The sequence below is a fragment of the Lissotriton vulgaris genome, chromosome 12, assembly GCF_964263255.1.
Source record: "Lissotriton vulgaris chromosome 12, aLisVul1.2, whole genome shotgun sequence".
Lineage (NCBI taxonomy): Eukaryota > Metazoa > Chordata > Amphibia > Caudata > Salamandridae > Lissotriton > Lissotriton vulgaris.
Window position 1 is genome coordinate 2,319,824 of NC_141700.1, and position 20,852 is coordinate 2,340,675.

Consider the following 20,852-nt stretch of genomic DNA (forward strand, 5'->3'; position numbering starts at 1 on the left):
TTGTGAACCAAAAAGTATCTTGTAAATATTGTTATTTTTACCTGACCTGCGCTGTCCTACGCTGTGTCACTTGCGTCATTCACTTTGTGTTTCACAAGCACTTATGTGCACACGTTTTTTCGGGTTACGCTCCCATCCAGTGTAAACAGTGCTGATACTGTGCTTTTGTCCATACTGCATAAATAATGCTCCTTGCATCTCTCTCTGTTTTTCCTTTTTGCAACTAAATGTGCATTTTTTATTAAAGGTCTTCCAAATATTACCTTTTGAGACGTTGTTTTTATTACATTAACAAACAGACATGATGTGGAAACATGATACAGGAGATTTAGCACAAAATGTACTTGCAAAGGAAGCTCATTCTGAGCTCGGTGGGGGGGGGGTTAAATAGGAAGCTTGTGGGATGAAGAAGGGGAAGTGAAATATACTCAGCAAGAAATCAATACAATATCTTTTATTATTACTCAAAACTGCTGAAAAAGATCATGGCGCACTCCGAGGTGGCAGATTATCTCCAATCGGTGGCAGTAGACCCCAGGACGCTAGTGATGCTGGAAGACTTTGATAAAGCATTGCCAGTACAGGAGGGAAAGGGGGTAACAGCTTTGCTAGCAGAGGAGTAGAAAGCTGGATGTGACAGCTTATCTAACGAGCTTTACCCTACATCCCGCGATGTACTAGTGCTAAACCTCAAGGAGATGTATAGGGAGGCCAGCACTCACGGTGCACTCCTCCCTTCATAGAGGGAAGCACTGTTCGTGTTCCTGCCAAAGTCAGGCCAATACCACAAGCAGTGTCTTCATAGAGACCCCAGCAATCCTCAATGCAGAATTTTAAAAAATCAACAGGGCCATTGCCAATCATCTTCTCCATAAACTAACCCATACAGTTCACCCTGATCAAAGCAAGTCTGTACCTGGTCGCTATCCTTCCGTTAATGTACAACGGATGTACTACGTGCTGGGAGATACTCCTGAATCGACGCTCAAGCTAGTGATTGTCCCTATAGATCTTGAGAAAGTGTTTGAGACGGTCCATTGGTGATATTTTCATGATGCTTCAAGTTTGGGAACAGCGGGCCACTGATTAAGTGGTTACAGTTACTGTATACCACCAGGGCAGCAGGCGTAAGTACAGAACATGTAATTCAGGAATAATAGGGGATAGATAGAAGCAAAGACAAGGGTGTTCTCTACCCCAATTGATATTTGCGCTGATTTTGGATCCACTGGCACAGAAGGTGCGTTCTATGGATTCTCCTATGGCATCACTATACATGATACCATGTACACCATATATCTGAATGCTGATGGTTTACCTCTAAAGCTACAGGGAGTCGGCCACGGATCCCACCAATGATCTTGACGCTGAAAGACTTTGAGGTGATTTCAGGACTGAAAGCCAACTGGACAAATCCCTGTACATTCGAAGATGATTCGGTCTCCTGGGAACGGTGCATACTTTAAAGCCTAAGCATGCAGCTTTATCACAAACCGCCTGATAACACTGACGTCAACATTGCAGGCAATAAACTGCCTGAGAAGCAATGTACATTCTGAAGGACTCATCCGCTATTATCTAGATTAGAATCGCAGTATGTAAGACGGTCGCTTTGCCCCAACTCGCACATTTATTTGCCAACTTATCAATGATTCAATAAGATATGTGACTTACTTCCAAAATTAATAAGAAGTAATGAAAGGCATCGAATGTCCCTCACCAAGCTTTTGTTGCCAACTTTGGAGGAAGGACTGTATGTCCCCAACTTTAAGCTTTATTATGTGGCTATACAGATCTAATGGGCACGAGGTGGCTATCGGAAGAGCCCTCACAGGAAACTAATTATATACTGGTAGGACACAGGGAGAAGGAGCTCTTAGAACTGTTTATGCGTCCCAAATAACTTTGTGAACAGAAAGACAAACTAAAATCAAAAGCAAGGTACTTCTGGGGGGCGTGGCTTGGACGGCAGGAGGAATGGCCGCCTGAACCGAGAGCTCCGCGGATCGGGAGCGCGAAACCTCAGCCATCCCTGCTCCTTAAACTGAAACACAACCCAAAATCAAGGATCCTGCATCTAGAACCATGAAGAACCCTCCGGTGGGCTGAAATCCGCATGCTGCCGACAATTGCGGTCTTTTTCGAACTTTGTCGGCCGAGCGCTCTCCGACCCGGGCTGTGCTCAAAATGGCGGCGCCCGGTCGCGGCTACAACGCCTGACCCCGAGCGCTAAAACAACGCTCCTACCAGCGACAGACGTCCACCACATGCCAGGGAAGCGACACAGGCATCTATAATTGACCCCTAAGTGCATCTTGAGTCGTGTGATGCCAAGTAGACGACTCGACAGCTGTCAACCAGCACATCGTGCCTGACCCCAAAATGGCAGCGGCGATCCCCGCGAAAACACACTGCTTGGTCACACGGTGAGCTCTTCTTCCTATTCAATGCCCAACTTCACCGTCCCAGTGGGTTTCTAAATCATCTGAGCGGCCCCACCCTGCCTTACCAAGTTTAGAAGCGACTGCTCGTGCCCTGTGCCCTGTGCTACCTGCCACGTGACCACCAAGATCTGCCACACTACCGAGCGTCTCCCCATGGTCGGAGACACACAGTCCTAGCCTAATTGAGCAGCGGAGTCCGCCTACTGATGTAGCGCTCAGTTACTGCGCTTGCGTACCTCTATGCGCTTTCTCTGCGCTTTCTATAAGACTGCAGCCACTGTCCTTCCACCCGTAGATCCTGTGTCCGATCCACTCACGAGACCCCAAAACACAGCAGACGATCAGCAGCCGATCCTACTTCCGTGGGTGTCCAACCTCAGCAGTCCACAGTGTCTTCCTACCGGTTCTACAAGGCCCACCCAGATTCCTATAGCAGCTAACCCACAACACGCTGCAATGGCGAACAGGGAGGACAGAAACAACACCAAAAAGGTGAAACCGGACCCACTTATCTCGGACTCCCCCATTAAAAGCAAATCGGACATGGCTGCCACGATGGATATGATTCTCAGAAAACTGGCAGACCTTCACAAGCTTTCAAAATCTACCAAATCTAATACCGACTCTATGCAACTAGAACTTACTGCGATCAGAGCCAATATGAATGTAATAAACACAGGTTTGAGAGCAGCCGAGCAACGTATTAGCGACTTGGAGGATCTGGCGAGACAATCAGCTTCTAAGATCCAACGTCTAGAAAACACCACGGACGAACTTAATGCGGAGTTGGAAGATAGGAACAGAAGAGGGAACATCAGAATTTTTGGCGTTCCAGAGAACTCCGAAAAAGATGCAGATTCCTGCGTGGCCTTCCTTGAATCATGGATACCCATGATCGCCAACATAGAATTCCCACACGGCCTTGAACTGGACAGGGCACACAGGATCCCCACCTTCGCTACCAGGAACTCCAAAGGCCCCAGACCGTTGATCTGCAAACCACTCAGATTTCAGCATGTAGAGATGATCCTTCAATTCGCAAGGAGAAACCACTCCATCACATGGGAAGGTCAAAGAATCATCTTCACGCAAGACTTCTCAAAAGACACGGTGGCGATTCGTAAAGGTTTCCTGGAACTCAGAGACAAGCTCAGATCCAAAAATATTACATTCTCCTTTGCCGGTCCGGCGAAATTCAGAATTGTAGTGAATGGCCATCCAAAATTCTTCACGGACCCCAGAGCCCTTGCTGACCTACTAGAAGATCGCCGTGAACAAGAAATGGACCTATCGTCCGGCCTCTCGAACAAAAGGAAAACTTGAACTCATCCACCTCTTAAGTCATCATATTGATTGCTGTTATGATTCTAGCGCCATGCTCTGTAATCGGATAACGGCCGCTTCAACACTGAAGCCCTTCATCTCACATGTTCACTCTCCTGTATTGTGAGTTTTTCTGTTCTTACAGTTGTGCCATTGATTTCCTATACAGTTTGCTACTCTGCGATAGCAGGTCTCTACCACCTTAATGCAAGCAGGCCTTGTGCCTCAATATAATGTCACTCTACTGTTATTCACTAATGTTCTTCAATACTGTTATTTGCTAATGCTATTCGTTAACTCATTTCGCCTTAGCGTGAAATGCTTAAGTTCTCACGCCACTACCAATGTTACTGATATAGTTAATAGTACTTTTTCAGCCGCAAAATCAGCTTGACGTGTAAAACAAGTTTCAGGTTTATTAATACTATACTATGTTCATTGTCTAGGGAATTTACTAGCTACCAATTTAGTACTCCTGATTTCACCTTGCACGGTGCTGCCGTCGCACTCCCTATGTACGTATTTGGGGGGAGGGGAGGGAGGGAGGTGGGGGGGGGGGGGGTTGGAGGGTTGTTGGGACAGGGGAGGGAGAAAATGGAGCTAAAAGAGCTCAAAGAATCTACGTTTTTCTTTCTGTTTTGTACTGTATTTTGTTTATGTTCAATTACTACAGATATGGCACATGTCTCTCGTTGCATTCCAAAGACCTATTACAATGCTGTATCTTATGCCCTGTTCTTAGAGTTGTATCTCCACACATTGACCCACACGGTGTCCAGCACACGGCAACACACACAGGTTTCTTTAGATTGCCACGCAACTTCTCAGCGATGACACCCAACTCCGATGTCTAATGCAAAATCATTAGCCGATGATCTCACGATAATCTCTCTTAATGTTAAGGGCCTCAATCATCCGGTAAAAAGGAGGAAAGTTTTCGAGTATCTCACCAAATCAAAGGGGGACATTATACTACTCCAGGAAACCAAATTATCTGAAGATGATCTACGCTTCCTGAACATCCATTGGGCATCACACATATTGAACTCACCAGCGACTCATAAAAAAGGAGGGGTAATCACCTTACTAGCGAAAAAAGCTAATCTAACACTAGTCTCGCACTCTCACGACGAAGAAGAAGACTTTCCGTTACACACCTACTAAGGGAGGATGACCCCATTCATGTAATAAATATCTACGGCCCAAATGCTGACGACCCGGAATTCTGGGACTCGGTCTCCCGCTCATTAGAACCCATCCCTCCAGAAGACCTGCTGATAGTGGGAGGCGACTTCAATCTCCCCCTTGACCCGATTCTAGACAGACAATCCAAATGTTCCTTCCACCCATCCCGCTCGCATGACGCCCTCCTTCGCCTCTGTGATAGATATAGTCTGAAAGATTCCTGGCGCCTCCAAAACCCAGACAGTAGGGACTACACTTTTTACTCCGCACCGCACAAATCATATTCACGCATCGACTTCATCCTGATCTCAAGCCCCTTCACACATCTAATTGAGGAAACTGAAATAGCCCCTAAATTGGTCTCTGACCACGCCTGTATTCGCACCAAGCTGACTGGTTCCAAATCGATCCTCCCACCCAAGAGATGGCGTTTCAATGATGAAACACTATCAGACCCCACAAACAAATTAATAATAGCTAATGCCATTGATGAATACCTAACCATAAATGATACCCACGACACTACACCCAACACCTTGTGGGATGCTCTGAAAGCCACAATCCGAGGGGTCATCATCAACATCGGAGCCAAGACGAACAAGACGCTAAATAAAGAGCTAGAATCTCTGGAACAACAGATTGGTACACTAGAATCCCAACATAAGTCCAACCCTTTAGACACTAAATTACTAAAAACACTAACCAAAAAAAAGTACGAATACAACACCATCACCAGCAAACGAGCGGGGGTATGGATCAACCGCTTCAAGGCCCTAAAACTCTGCAAGGGCAATAAAGCAGGGAAACTGCTAGCCTCCTATCTCAAACATAAACAGAAACTGTCCACCATATCATCCATTAAAGATTCTAGAAACAACACACATACTAAACAATCTAATATCCTTGACACATTCAAATCATTTTACGAAGACATATACAAAAACGACAAACCACTAGATGAATCAGCCTGCACTGACTACCTTGAATCACTCCACCTCCCCAAACTCTCAGAAACAGATATGACTCACCTAGGTTCCCCAGTCACTAGCGCAGAGATCAGGGCAGCAATCAACACACTAACGAATAATAAGGCCCCCGGACCGGACGGCTTCACAGCGTCCTTCTATAAGGCCTTTACGGATCAACTTAGCCCTCCGCTCCTCAACCTTTTTAACTCTACAGCGTCCAGCGGCAGTGTTTCCCCATCGATGAGCGAAGTGACGATCATAGTAATACCCAAAGAAGGGAAAGACCCCCTCCTCACTAAAAACTACCGCCCCATCTCTTTGATAAACCTTGATTGCAAAATATATGCAAAAGTACAGGCGACCAGACTAAACTCCGTCCTCCACAAATTAATTAGCCCCGCGCAGGTTGGCTTCCTAAAACACCGGATGTCAAACGATAACACGAGACTGCTGTGCCACCTTCTAGAGAAAGCAAAGACCTCTTCCTACCCAACGGTAGCGATAACCTTGGACGCGGAAAAGGCCTTTGACAAGGTCTCGTGGTCCTTCCTCCGGCATTGCATGCACTCCTTCAACCTTGGAGACTCCTTTGCCAAGATGGTGATGGCCCTATACTCTGCCCCATCTGTCAGGATAGCTATAAACGGCACCCTATCCGACCCGTTCCGTCTGCACCAGGGAACCAGATAAGGCTGCCCTCTCTCCCCAGTTCTTTTTCTTCTAGCTCTTGAACCCCTCCTTACAGACATCAAAAATAATAGTGACATTGCCGGTGTTTCCTTCGGAGACACACGAGTTAAGTTAGCGTATGCTGACGACATCCTAATCACAACGAAAGACCCTACTAACTCCATCGCTGGGCTCATGTCCTCAATTGACAAATACTCCTCCCTATCCGGCTACAAATTAAATAGAGATAAATCTGAGGTAAAACCTCTAAATGTCCACACCTCTAGGGAAGTATTAGGCGACTCTGGCCTAACTTGGCAAACAAACGTGATTAAATACTTGGGGATAGAATTTACCGATGACCTTCTAAGTACCCTTAAACATAATGAAACCACAACCCTGGCCAAAATCAAACGACTGCTTGACGGTTGGTCCCCCCGGTTCACTACTTGGTGGGGTCATATAGAAACCATAAAAATGATGATATCCCCCTTGGTCAACTACCTCATCACAATGCTTCCACTCATGCTTTCCAAAGAGTTTCATAGTAAATTAGACAAACTGATCTCTTCCTTTCTATGGCAGGGCAAGAAAGCCAGAATTAGTTTAAAGAAACTACGATTAGATAAAAAATTAGGGGTAGTCAACTTGGCGGACTTCAAATGATATCAAATTGCCTTTTTGGCAAAACTAGGATCGTACTGGCTAACTCCACAGACTGAATATACCCCTGTGTGGCTCTCTGTAGAAAGGTCCATATTAAAAGGTCTCAACCCCTGCGCCCTGCTCACCATTAAACTCCGTCCCAACTTAGGCTCGGGCCCTATCTTCAAAAACACCAAAATGGCTCTTCTCCAAATTAGCAAACACTTACCACATCAATTCCGGCATTCAAATTGGGAGTCGCTCTGGCACAACGCCGCCTTAACATACAAAGGGAAAACTCTAAACTACTCTTCTTGGATAGAAAGAGGTATACTATTTCCCCACCAACTCACTGACATCTCGCTACCACTCACCTTTAGTGAACTACAGAACAGATTCCTCCTACACCACATAGAATTCTATAACTTCTTACATATTAAAGTAGCACTAGCAAAAGCGGACCTGAAAGATGTCACCCCTCCCTCCCCGGCTTCCTCACTTTGCTTAACAAACTGGGCCACCAAGTCTCTAGAATATATAAACTTATTCGCCCACAATCGTCCTCCCTAACCAAGCCACTCCAACTCTATTGGGACTCGTTCTCATCCACACCTACCTCAGAAGCAGACTGGGCCAGAACCTGGGAGTCCACCACTCGCCACAAAATAAGCCCTACACTCTCACAAACCAAGTTCTGGCTACTACATAAGGCCTTCTGGACACCTAGGAGGCTGTCTCTGCACAAAATCAAGTACGATGACACATGCTGGAACTGCACTGGTGAGGGAGGGGACCTTGAACACTTAATTTTCAGGTGCCCGTGCGTCTCCTCCTATTGGGACAGAATCTTTGATTTCATATCAAAAGTCCTCCATATCACCCTCCCAAGGGAATTCTCAACGCTCGTCTTCGGATTTGCCAAAGCCGTCACACTCAATGATAATGACAAAGCCCTACTCGACCTATTGCTGACAGCTGCGGTTAAAATCATACTTAATAATTGGAAAAGCACAAACAAAGCTTCTTTCCCCCATTGGCTGAATTGGGTCACCAACTTACGAGGGGCTGACAATATAGCCCTCGCCTCAACCCCATGGCGTCTGGCACTCAGGAAACTCTGGTCCTCGCTAGATGAACACTTTGACCTACACAAGCCTCCTTGAAGCTTGTTAGCCTCGCGATCATCCCGTACTTTCACCTTCCTAACTAGCCTGCTGTGGTGGTATTGTTATCACTCTATGACTTTGTATGCCTACCGTCATGTGATATTAGATGTAAATGTAAATGTATAGGCATTTATATAGCGCACTACTTACCCGGAGGGTCCCAAGGCGCTTCGACCGCTGCGAAACCCTTCCTGGCTTCCCTGAGAGATGGTCCCTTAATGGGTATCTCCAGGGTGAGACCAGGCATCCCCGGCGGTCTGGTGGGGCCGTTAGTGAAGATGAGGCAAGCTAATGCCCAGAGTTGCCGAGTGTGATCGCTGATCAGAGTGGGCACCGAGGGGAGAGAATTATTGAGTCCGCTGACCCTGGTCCAGAAACCTGCAGCACCGGGATTCGAACCCTGGTCCCGGGCCGTCCTCTGCTCTCGGGTCTGCCGCCTCTAACCAGTGAGCCACACTACTCCACTCCACTACTCAACTCTCCTATGTATACTTGTATGTTTAACGTAATGTAGAACTTATGTTATATTTAATTTACTGTGGTGGTAACGTGTTTTATTTAATTTACGGTAAAATTTCTGACACGACTCATGTGTATGCCCCATATGCCAACTTTAATTACTATTTTCTTTACCCTTTACGTATGTACTCTTTATTCTGTTATTAACTTTTGTTCAGCTGTATATCTCTTAAGCTCCTAATAAAAACTTTTGAACACAAAAAAAAGCAAGGTACTTCTAGACAAAATGATTATAGAAACTGTTTCTAGAAGCATTGTATGCCCCTAACATACAGATTCAGGAAATGCTGGGGATTTATGGAAAAGAGTGAAAACATATACTTCAAATATGGACTGCTGCAGAAGTTGCCACGCAAAGCAAAATAGCATCCGTAAGACATTTGAGGTCCTGGGTTGAGACAAAAACATACCCATGGGTCATGCCCTTAACTATGGATGGTGGTGCTCACTTATATGCTATACGGGAGATTGATAAATTGAAGCCAGAAACGAACAGCATTACAAACACAAAGAGAGGTTTGTGACGATTGGGGCCTTTCCCATCACTGTACCATGCGTTTCTTAGGGCCACCAAGGTCCGACTGAATGACCTCCAAGTGGCCTGGACCAGACAACACTCAGAACATCTGACAATAACGTGCACTGACACTGAAGTATGCATCAAAACGATAAAGAAACGCCAGACTTAAACTTTTACGATTGAATGTCCTGCATTAAAGAAATCTAACTTTCTAAAAGGTCAGTAAGATTTTCGCAGAATTTGATGATGACGAGACACGTTGGCTGGATATTTTGTATGGATTTATAAGATCCGGACTGAAAAAAAGAAAAAGGAATACCTATCCTTACGTCCACTTTATTCATTTTTGGAAAAGAAGTTTGTTGGTGCACCATTCCAAATTAAATTCTGATTTTCGCAGAAGTCTCTGACACATGCCCGCAATGATGAGCGAGGAAAGCTGGATTCCATACATGATGTGGGCATGTCCTATTATGATGCGGCTTTTGAAGAGCCTTATGAAAATCATGAAAGACTTGACTGACGGATGATTTACCTTTAAAGATATGCTTGTTGGACCTTGGTTCCCAGACACAAAAAATATAAAATCTCTATTAAGATTATTGAACTGTGACTGATATTAGCCAAGCGATGTGTAGCACAAACACAGAAATCCATCCACCAGAGCCCCCGACAGTAACAAATGGCTGGGCCACATGGCCTATTGGGCTGATCTGAATAATCTGGTCTCCAGAGAGACTTGAATTTAAATTTTCCAACTGCACTCCTTAAACATAATTCATTCTCAGCTTTTGGGTCTACCTCCTTCCATGGTCCTGCTCCTGACCCTTTTCTAGTGCTCCTTCCTAACCTAGTATCACTTCTCCTGTACTAGAAACGCCACTCGACTGTTGTGTGGTCCATTTTCTTGCCCCATCTCTTTCACACCTCATATTCAGCCCATCCACGCCATCCCCCTGGCCCAACTCTTAATCAATGAAGGTGTCTCCGTTACCTCTTAGCGCTACCACTAGAACCTTAAACCCCTCACTTTGACCCTCTTAGAGCCACAACTTTAACCTGTGCAACCTCTGAACCACGCAAGTCCCACCTCCACACCTTCTTACCAGGGGATCCTTTCTCAGGCGCAGGTGTCGGCCCCTGTGAGGTCTGAAGGACATCTTCATAAAGCTTCGGTGGACTAAGTGATAATAGTCACTGCCGGACAAAATCTAGAAGAGACAAGACAAATCAGACCCTATCCTGCAGGTTAATCCTACTAGCCCACCTTCCCTAAAGGATGAGCCTGTACATTTCACCTCAAGACAAGAGTCTCTTACTTGGCAAACACACTATTTTAGCTGATTTAATCATATTAGCACAATGTAACCATCTCTTTTTTATATTAGTGCTCAGTGACCTCTCTGCAGCATTTGTGTCTTCAAGAACTATACACGCCTTTCAAACTTTAGGTATCTACGGCCAGGCGCCCAAGTGCCTCTTAAACCTAGTTTGGTTTCACTCAATCTCATGATGTTGATCACTCTCCTCAGGGACGCAGGTCTTAGGTCTTGCCCTTTATCCATCTACACAATGTTCTCAGGATACGTTCTTGTCGATGCCAACTACACAGAACTTTTATCCTTTCCCACCTTCACTCTTATTTTGCAATCTAAATTATCAGCCTGGTGTTTAGCTGTTTGTTACTGGATGGCCATTCGCTGTGTCCTGCTTCACTCACCAGACGGCAATCCTCCACTTCAGCTGCCATCCACCAACCTCCACACATTTGCCTGGACTTTTTTGCCCCATCCACCAATGGCCGGCAATCTTCGAGTACACTGTAACAGAACCATCAACCTGGAATCCTTTGTAGCCACTGCAGCTCTGACATTAGAATCCAAGGACTTAACATCCGCAAAATCCAGACGCGCATCTCATTCCACACTGCCAAAATCCTCCGCTCAGCTCCTGTCTTTGGTAATTAGTATTAGTCCACTTAGTGGTCTCAACCGCTACTCATTTTGACCACTAAACAATGCCCTAAACATTGATACCTGAACTATCATCTTGCTAGATACTCTACAACCTCTCAAAAACCAACACATCTGATATTTGTCAGCAAAAACAGCAGGATACAATCTACTCACCTGTTTTTAAAGCCCAAAATTGACAATCCTGTGATTTCCTATCTCAACTGATTCAGAGATGCTGGCAGCACGCAACACCAGGACCATAAACCTAAACTTACTGTCACTCCTAAACCTCCATGGACTGCTGCATGGGCCGCTCAGTTAAAGTGCTCAGACCTCACCAGTGGAACCAGCTGCAAGCGGAGTTACCCTAAAACCACATTAGTTTTAAAATAGGGCTCAAGAGTCACCTCCTCAACCGTGAGGGAGAATGTGACTTAAAGTCAGATTCCATCTCTCACAATCCAGTCTCAGATTATCCCCATCTAATAAAAATCAGAACATGTCTAACCTCTTGGAATCTACAGACTTGATTCAAATTCACCGTCATGTATCTTTCCCAAGTAAACTGCAATTTTATACAAATAAGAATTTACAATACCAGTTAGGCAGTGTTCTTCTGTTTGCTATGTGTTGTTGAAATGCTACAAGTTGCAAATACATATGAAATACACATGCGCATGTATTAATTCTTTCAGCCCCCCCTCACATAAGTCAATGGTTTTCTATTGTTGCAGGTGGGGCCGGACTGCTCCTATGGGACCATGACAAGGCTGGGTTGCGTATGGCTGGGCGCGGCCTCAATTGACACGGTGTGCACAATAACAATGGGTTCAACAGGGCAAAGAGCAGCCATTAGGTGAGCCTTCTGCAAGCTTCACACCCATCGCCTCTGTGCTCTCCACACTCACCAACTTCTTTCACAGTGAACATTTGTAGTTTTAAGCCTTAAGGCGATAAATGTTATACACCATTTCCCTTATAATGAGTTGACACAGTCTGTGCCAACCCCTCACATAGCTTCAACCCTACCTATTCATGCAAAGCAACACTTAGGAACACCTGGAACAGAGTTATAGACAATAATGGGCGGAATTTAATGTTCTAATTAACATAATTGGAAGTGGAGAAAGATTAAAGTCACGGATAGCTAAATAATACAGTTTACGTTAATAAAAATCGCAAGTTTCCCACCTAAATTTGGAGGTTTGCTATGTAATCAAGCCTGAAGGGCGACCGCAGACGTGCTCTTACATGGTAAGCCTGGGTCATCTATCACCTGACCCGCCCCTAGGGTGAATCTGTGTCACTGTTCCCCCCTAGGTCAACCAATATCTGCCCTGAAGGGTGACCCCGTGCCCCCTCACCTGCAGGGTGACCCCGTGCCCTCACTTGCAGGGTGCTCCGTGCCCCCTCCCCTGCAGAGTGACCCCATGCCCCCTCACCTGCAGAGTGACCCCTCACCTGCCCCTGCAGGGTGACCCCGTGACCCCCTCACCTGCCCCGGCAGGGTGACCCTGTGCGCCTGACCTGTGACCCTCACCTGTGGCCCTGTGCTCTCTCACCTGTGACCCCTCACCTGTGAACCCCCTCACCTGCCCCCGCAGGGTGCCCCCGTGTCCCCTCACCACTGACCCCATGCCCCTCACCTGTGACCCCTCACCTGCCCCCGCAGGGTGCCCCGTGCCCCTCACCTGTGACCCCGTGCCCCCTCACCTGCCCCCGCAGTGTGACCCCGTGACCCTCACCTGCCCCTGCAGGGTGACCCTGTGCCCCTCACCTGTGACCCCGTGACCCTCACCTGTGACCCCGTGCCCTCTCACCTGCCCCCACAGGGTGCCCCTGTGTCCCCTCACCTGTGGCCCCGCGCCCCTCACCTGCCCCCGCAGGGTGACCCTGTGCCCCTCACCTGTGACCCCGCGCCCCTTGCCTGCCCCCGCAGGGTGACCCTGTGCCCCTCACCTGTGACCCCGCGCCCCTCACCAGCCCCCGTGCCCCTCACCTGCCCCAGCAGGGTGCCCCCGTGCCCCTCACCTGCCCCCGCAGGGTGATTCCGCGCCCCTCACCTTTGACCGCGCAGGGTGACCCCGTGCCCCTCACCTGTGACCCCGCGCCCCTCACCTGCCCCCGCAGGGTGACCCTGTGCCCCTCACCTGTGACCCCGCGCCCCTTGCCTGCCCCCGCAGGGTGAACCCTGTGCCCCTCACCTGTGACCCCGCGCCCCTCACCCCTCACCTGCCCCCGCAGGGCGCTCCCGTGCCCCTCACCTGCCCCCGCAGAGTGCCCCTTCACCTGCCCCAGCAGGGAGCCCCCGTGCCCCTCACCTGCCCCCGCAGGAGCCCCCGTGCCCCTCACCTGCCCCCGCAGGGTGCCCCCGTGCCCCTCACCTGCCCCCGCAGGGTGAGCCCGTGCCCCTCACCTGCCCCCGCAGGGTGCCCCCGTGCCCCTCACCTGCCCCCGCAGGGTGAGCCCGTGCCCCTCACCTGCCCCCGCAGGGTGCCCCCCACCTGCCCCCGCAGGGTGCCCCCGTGCCCCTCACCTGCCCCAGCAGGGTGCCCCCGTGCCCCTCACCTGCCCCCGCAGGGTGCCCCCGTGCCCCTCACCTGCCCCCGCAGGGTGAGCCCGTGCCCCTCACCTGCCCCCGCAGGGTGCCCCCGTGCCCCTCACCTGCCCCCGCAGGGTGAGCCCGTGCCCCTCACCTGCCCCCGCAGGGTGCCCCCGTGCCCCTCACCTGCCCCCGCAGGGTGCCCCCGTGCCCCTCACCTGCCCCCGCAGGGTGCCCCCGTGCCCCTCACCTGTGACCCCGTGCCCCCGCGCCCCTCACCTGCCCCCGCAGGGTGCCCCAGTGCCCCTCACCTGTGACCCCGTGCCCCCGCGCCCCTCACCTGCCCCCGCAGGGTGCCCCGTGCCCCTCACCTGTGACCCCGTGCCCCCTCACCTGCCCCCGCAGTGTGACCCCGTGACCCTCACCTGCCCCTGCAGGGTGACCCTGTGCCCCTCACCTGTGACCCCGTGACCCTCACCTGTGACCCCGTGCCCTCTCACCTGCCCCCACAGGGTGCCCCTGTGTCCCCTCACCTGTGGCCCCGCGCCCCTCACCTGCCCCCGCAGGGTGACCCTGTGCCCCTCACCTGTGACCCCGCGCCCCTTGCCTGCCCCCGCAGGGTGACCCTGTGCCCCTCACCTGTGACCCCGCGCCCCTCACCAGCCCCGTGCCCCTCACCTGCCCCAGCAGGGTGCCCCCGTGCCCCTCACCTGCCCCCGCAGGGTGATTCCGCGCCCCTCACCTTTGACCGCGCAGGGTGACCCCGTGCCCCTCACCTGTGACCCCGCGCCCCTCACCTGCCCCCGCAGGGTGACCCTGTGCCCCTCACCTGTGACCCCGCGCCCCTTGCCTGCCCCCGCAGGGTGACCCTGTGCCCCTCACCTGTGACCCCGCGCCCCTCACCTGCCCCCGCAGGGCGCTCCCGTGCCCCTCACCTGCCCCCGCAGAGTGCCCCTTCACCTGCCCCAGCAGGGAGCCCCCGTGCCCCTCACCTGCCCCCGCAGGGTGCCCCCGTGCCCCTCACCTGCCCCCGCAGGGTGAGCCCGTGCCCCTCACCTGTGCCCCCGCGCCCCTCACCTGCCCCCGCAGGGTGCCCCCGCACCCCTCACCTGCCCCCGCAGGGTGACCCCGCGCCCCTCACCTGCCCCCGCAGGGTGACCCCGCGCCCCTCACCTGCCCCCGCAGGAAGCCCCCGTGCCCCTCACCTGCCCCCGCAGGGTGCCCCCGTGCCCCTCACCTGCCCCCGCAGGATGAGCCCGTGCCCCTCACCTGTGCCCCCGCAGGGTGCCCCCGTGCCCCTCACATGTGACCCCGTGCCCCCGCGCCCCTCACCTGCCCCCGCAGGGTGCCCCCGCGCCTCTCACCTGCCCCCGCAGGGTGCCCCCAACCTGCCCCCGCAGGGTGCCCCCGCGCCCCTCACCTGCCCCCGCAGGGTGCCCCCCACCTGCCCCCGCGCCCCTCACCTGCCCCCGCAGGGTGCCCCCGTGCCCCTCACCTGTGACCCCGTGCCCCCGCGCCCCTCACCTGCCCCCGCAGGGTGCCCCCGTGCCCCTCACCTGTGACCCCGTGCCCCCGCGCCCCTCACCTGCCCCCGCAGGGTGCCCCCGTGCCCCTCACCTGTGACCCCGTGCCCCCGCGCCCCTCACCTGCCCCCAGGGTGCCCCCGCGCCCCTCACCTGCCCCCGCAGGGTGAGCCCGTGCCCGTCACCTGCCCCCGCAGGGTGAGCCCGTGCCCGTCACCTGCCCCCGCAGGGTGAGCCCGTGCCCCTCACCTGCCCCCGCAGGGTGCCCCCCACCTGCCCCCGCAGGGTGCCCCCGTGCCCCTCACCTGCCCCCGCAGGGTGCCCCCGTGCCCCTCACCTGCCCCCGCAGGGTGAGCCCGTGCCCCTCACCTGCCCCCGCAGGGTGAGCCCGTGCCCCTCACCTGCCCCCGCAGGGTGCCCCGTGCCCCTCACCTGCCCCCGCAGGGTGAGCCCGTGCCCCTCACCTGCCCCCGCAGGGTGCCCCCGCGCCCCTCACCTGCCCCCGCAGGGTGAGCCCGTGCCCCTCACCTGCCCCCGCAGGGTGCCCCCGTGCCCCTCACCTGCCCCCGCAGGGTGCCCCCGTGCCCCTCACCTGCCCCCGCAGGGTGCCCCCGTGCCCCTCACCTGCCCCCGCAGGGTGAGCCCGTGCCCCTCACCTGCCCCCGCAGGGTGAGCCCGTGCCCCTCACCTGCCCCCGCAGGGTGCCCCGTGCCCCTCACCTGCCCCCGCAGGGTGAGCCCGTGCCCCTCACCTGCCCCCGCAGGGTGCCCCCGCGCCCCTCACCTGCCCCCGCAGGGTGCCCCGTGCCCCTCACCTGCCCCCGCAGGGTGCCCCCGTGCCCCTCACCTGCCCCCGCAGGGTGCCCCCGTGCCCCTCACCTGCCCACAGGGTGCCCCCGTGCCCCTCACCTGCCCCCGCAGGGTGAGCCCGTGCCCCTCACCTGCCCCCGCAGGGTGAGCCCGTGCCCCTCACCTGCCCCCGCAGGGTGAGCCCGTGCCCCTCACCTGCCCCCGCAGGGTGCCCCCGTGCCCCTCACCTGCCCCCGCAGGGTGAGCCCGTGCCCCTCACCTGCCCCCGCAGGGTGCCCCCGTGCCCCTCACCTGCCCCCGCAGGGTGCCCCCGTGCCCCTCACCTGCCCCCGCAGGGTGCCCCCGTGCCCCTCACCTGCCCCCGCAGGGTGCCCCCGTGCCCCTCACCTGCCCACAGGGTGCCCCCGTGCCCCTCACCTGCCCCCGCAGGGTGCCCCCGTGCCCCTCACCTGCCCCCGCAGGGTGAGCCCGTGCCCCTCACCTGCCCCCGCAGGGTGCCCCCGCGCCCCTCACCTGCCCCCGCAGGGTGCCCCCGTGCCCCTCACCTGCCCCCGCAGGGTGCCCCCGTGCCCCTCACCTGCCCCCGCAGGGTGCCCCCGTGCCCCTCACCTGCCCCCGCAGGGTGAGCCCGTGCCCCTCACCTGCCCCCGCAGGGTGAGCCCGTGCCCCTCACCTGCCCCCGCAGGGTGCCCCGTGCCCCTCACCTGCCCCCGCAGGGTGAGCCCGTGCCCCTCACCTGCCCCCGCAGGGTGCCCCCGCGCCCCTCACCTGCCCCCGCAGGGTGCCCCCGTGCCCCTCACCTGCCCCCGCAGGGTGCCCCCGTGCCCCTCACCTGCCCCCGCAGGGTGAGCCCGTGCCCCTCACCTGCCCCCGCAGGGTGAGCCCGCGCCCCTCACCTGCCCCCGCAGGGTGCCCCGTGCCCCTCACCTGCCCCCGCAGGGTGAGCCCGTGCCCCTCACCTGCCCCCGCAGGGTGCCCCCGCGCCCCTCACCTGCCCCCGCAGGGTGCCCCGTGCCCCTCACCTGCCCCCGCAGGGTGCCCCCGTGCCCCTCACCTGCCCCCGCAGGGTGCCCCCGTGCCCCTCACCTGCCCACAGGGTGCCCCCGTGCCCCTCACCTGCCCCCGCAGGGTGAGCCCGTGCCCCTCACCTGCCCCCGCAGGGTGAGCCCGTGCCCCTCACCTGCCCCCGCAGGGTGAGCCCGTGCCCCTCACCTGCCCCCGCAGGGTGCCCCCGTGCCCCTCACCTGCCCCCGCAGGGTGAGCCCGTGCCCCTCACCTGCCCCCGCAGGGTGCCCCCGTGCCCCTCACCTGCCCCCGCAGGGTGCCCCCGTGCCCCTCACCTGCCCCCGCAGGGTGCCCCCGTGCCCCTCACCTGCCCCCGCAGGGTGAGCCCGTGCCCCTCACCTGCCCCCGCAGGGTGAGCCCGTGCCCCTCACCTGCCCCCGCAGGGTGCCCCGTGCCCCTCACCTGCCCCCGCAGGGTGAGCCCGTGCCTCCGGGCCGCCCTGGCCGCCTCCCCGGGCCCGCCGGGGATCCGCGCCGCCCAGCTGTTGGTGTAGACCCGCAGGCCGAGGCCGAGGCGGAGGCCGAGCAGCAGCAGCAGCGCCCCGAGGCCGGCGCCCGTCATGTCGGCCCGGGCCCTCGGCTCCCATGGCCCCGCGGGGCCCGGGTGTTATCGATTGAAATTCCCTCACGAGGGCCCACCTCAGAGAGGGGAGCGCGCGCTCGAAGCGGCGTCTGCGCATGTGCTCACTGCGCAACGGTCACGCGCCAACACCTGCGCAGGCGCACACAGCGCAGCTGCGCACGCGGACAGAGAGAAGGCAGCTGGACGTCCACGCGCCGGCCCCTGCACGCGCTGCTAGACTGCGCCCCAGCTCAGGCCCGGGACCCCTGGGGGCCGGCCAGCATGTGTAATATTAACAGATTGATAAACTGTATATAAATAAAGAAGCTACACTGAAAACCCTAAAACGTACTGAATTTGAAACTGGAGACTTGAAATTAAATGAGTCTCCAAAGATTGTGAGAGCAGTGCAGGAGCGTCAGACGGTGGAGCATGGAGCATGCCTGGCCGCCATTGAATTTACAAAAGCGCCACCCTGCATCTTATAATCATGCCTTAAATGTGTTTATTTATGAGTTTGTGAACTGAATAAAATGTGTCATCATTTGTGTATTTGGTTGGATGTTTTTTTCTGTATTTTTTGTATTTTATTTTACAGTTCAAACCATCATGGACAATGCTTGGGCCCTGGCCCTCAACGAGCAACCATGACTCAGAGCGGGGTTACCGATTCCAATAATGCTGGGGAAGGGAGGGCTGGTGTCAATGAGAACTAGTTGAGGATCCCCAGAAGTAACAAGCATTTACAATGCAATGGTCTCAGCATTGTTAAAGTTAGAGCTATTGGCATAGTTCATGACATTTTTAATTATGTTTTGGTTTTTAAAACATATAAATAAATGGCATTGTCACTTACAATGCCAATAGCTTAATCGCTCGCAAATGCGAGACCTATTGCATTTGCACCCACACACACAAAGCCAACACACACACTTAGAGAGCCACCCACGCAGAGCCACCCACCCAGAGTCATTCACATAGAGCTACCCACGCACACACAGAGCCACCCACACAGAGCCACCCACACAGAGTCATTCACATAGAGCCACCCACACACACACAGAGCCACCCACACAGAGCCACCTACACACACACAGAGCCACCCACACATAGAGCTACCTACAAAAAAATAAGCTACTCACACAGAGCCACACACAAACACAGAGCCACACACACACAGAGCAACACAGAGCCACACACACAGACAGAACCACACACACAGACAGAGCCACACACACAGACAGACAGAGCCACATAGACAGACAGAACCACACACACAGACAGACAGAGCCACACACACAGACAGACAGAGGCCAACACACACAGAGGCAAACACACACAGAGGCCAACATGCACAGAGCCCTAACACACACATAGCCCAACACGAACAGGGGGCAGAAAAAGCAAGCACAAAGAGGGAACAGGGGGCAGAAAATCAAGGGCGGGCGGGAGGGCAAAGCACACGGAAGAACAGCGGGCAGGAGGGCAAAGAGCGCAGACGAAGGGCGGGCAAGAGGGCAAAGCGCACGGACGAAGGGCAGGCAGGAGGGCATAGGGCACAGACAAAGGGCGGATAGGACAGCATAGGGCACGGACGAAAGGCAGGCAGGAGGACATAGGGCACAGACAAAGGGCGGGCGGGACAGCATAGGGCACGGACGAAAGGCAGGCAGGAGGACATAGGGCACAGACAAAGGGCAGGCGGGAGAGCAAAGCACACGGAAGAAGGGCGACGGGAGGGCAGAGCGCACTGAAGAAGGGCAAGCGGGAGGGTAGAGCACACAGAAGAAGGGCGGGAGGGCAAACCACACGGAAGAAGGGCGGGCGGGAGGGCAAAGCACATGGAAGAAGGGCAGGCGGGAGGGCAAAGCGCATAGAGGGAGGGCAAATCACACGGAAGAAGGGCGGGCGGGAGGGCAAATCACACGGAAGAAGGGCGGGCGGGAGGGCAAAGCACACGGAAGAAGGGCAGGCGGGAGGGCAAATCACACGGAAGAACAGCGGGCGGGAGGGCAAAGCACACGGAAGAACAGCGGGCGGGAGGGCAAAGAGCACAGACGAAGGGCGGGCAAGAGGGCATAGGGCAAAGACAAAGGGCGGGCGGGCGGGCGGGACAGCATAGGGCACAGACGAAAGGCAGGCAGGAGGACATAGGGCACAAACAAAGGGCAGGCAGGAGAGCAAAGCTCCCGGGCTTAGGGCAGAGCGCACAGAAGAAGGGCAAGCGGGAGGGCAAATCGCACGGAAGAAGGGCGGGCGGGAGGGCAAATCACACAGAAGAAGGGCAAAGTGCACAGATGACAGGTGGGAGGGAGGGTAAAGTGCACTGACGAACGGCGGTAGGGAGGGCAAAGTGCACCGAAGGGCGGGCGGAAGGGCAAAGCGTCAGAAGAAGGGCAGGCGGGAGGACAAAGCGCACAGAAAAAGTGCAGGCGGGAGGGCAAATCACACGGAAGAAGGCGGGCGGGAGGGCAAAGAACACAGAAGAAGGGCAGACGGGAGGGCAAATCACACGGAAGAACAGCGGGCAGGAGGGCAAAGCACACGGAAGAACAGCGGGTGGGAAGGCAAAGAGCACAGACGAAGGGCGGGCAAGAGGGCATAGGGCACAGACAAAGGGCGGGCGGGACAGCATAGGGCACGGATGAAAGGGAGGCAGGAGGATATAGGGCACAGACAAAGGACGGGCGGGAGAGCAAAGCTCCCGGGCTTAGGGCAGAGCGCACAGAAGAAGGGCAGGCGGGAGGGCAAATCACACAGAAGAAGGGCAGGCGGGAGGGCAAATCGCACAGAAGAAGGGCGGGTGGGAGGGCACATCGCACGGAAGAAGGGCAGGTGGGAGGGCAAATCACACGGAAGAAGGGCGGGCGGGAGGGCAAATCGCATGGAAGAAGGGCAGGCGGGAGTGCAAAGCACATGGAAGAACAGCAGGCAGGAGGGCAAAGCGCACAGACGAAG

At 55.1% G+C, this 20,852-nt stretch overlaps 1 protein-coding gene across 1 annotated transcript in view; it reads right to left on the bottom strand.

The window, feature by feature from the left end:
* Nucleotides 1–17,894, bottom strand: part of PCSK4 (proprotein convertase subtilisin/kexin type 4) — a 999,360-nt gene extending 981,466 nt beyond the window's left edge. The window contains exons 1-2 of the mRNA XM_086946304.1: nucleotides 17,736–17,894; nucleotides 10,546–10,650 (exon numbers count right to left, since the gene is read on the bottom strand). Of these exons, the coding sequence (XP_086802430.1) occupies nucleotides 10,546–10,650; nucleotides 17,736–17,894 (264 nt within the window). The remainder of the gene's footprint in view (nucleotides 1–10,545; nucleotides 10,651–17,735) is intronic.
* Between the last annotated feature and the right edge of the window lie 2,958 nt (nucleotides 17,895–20,852).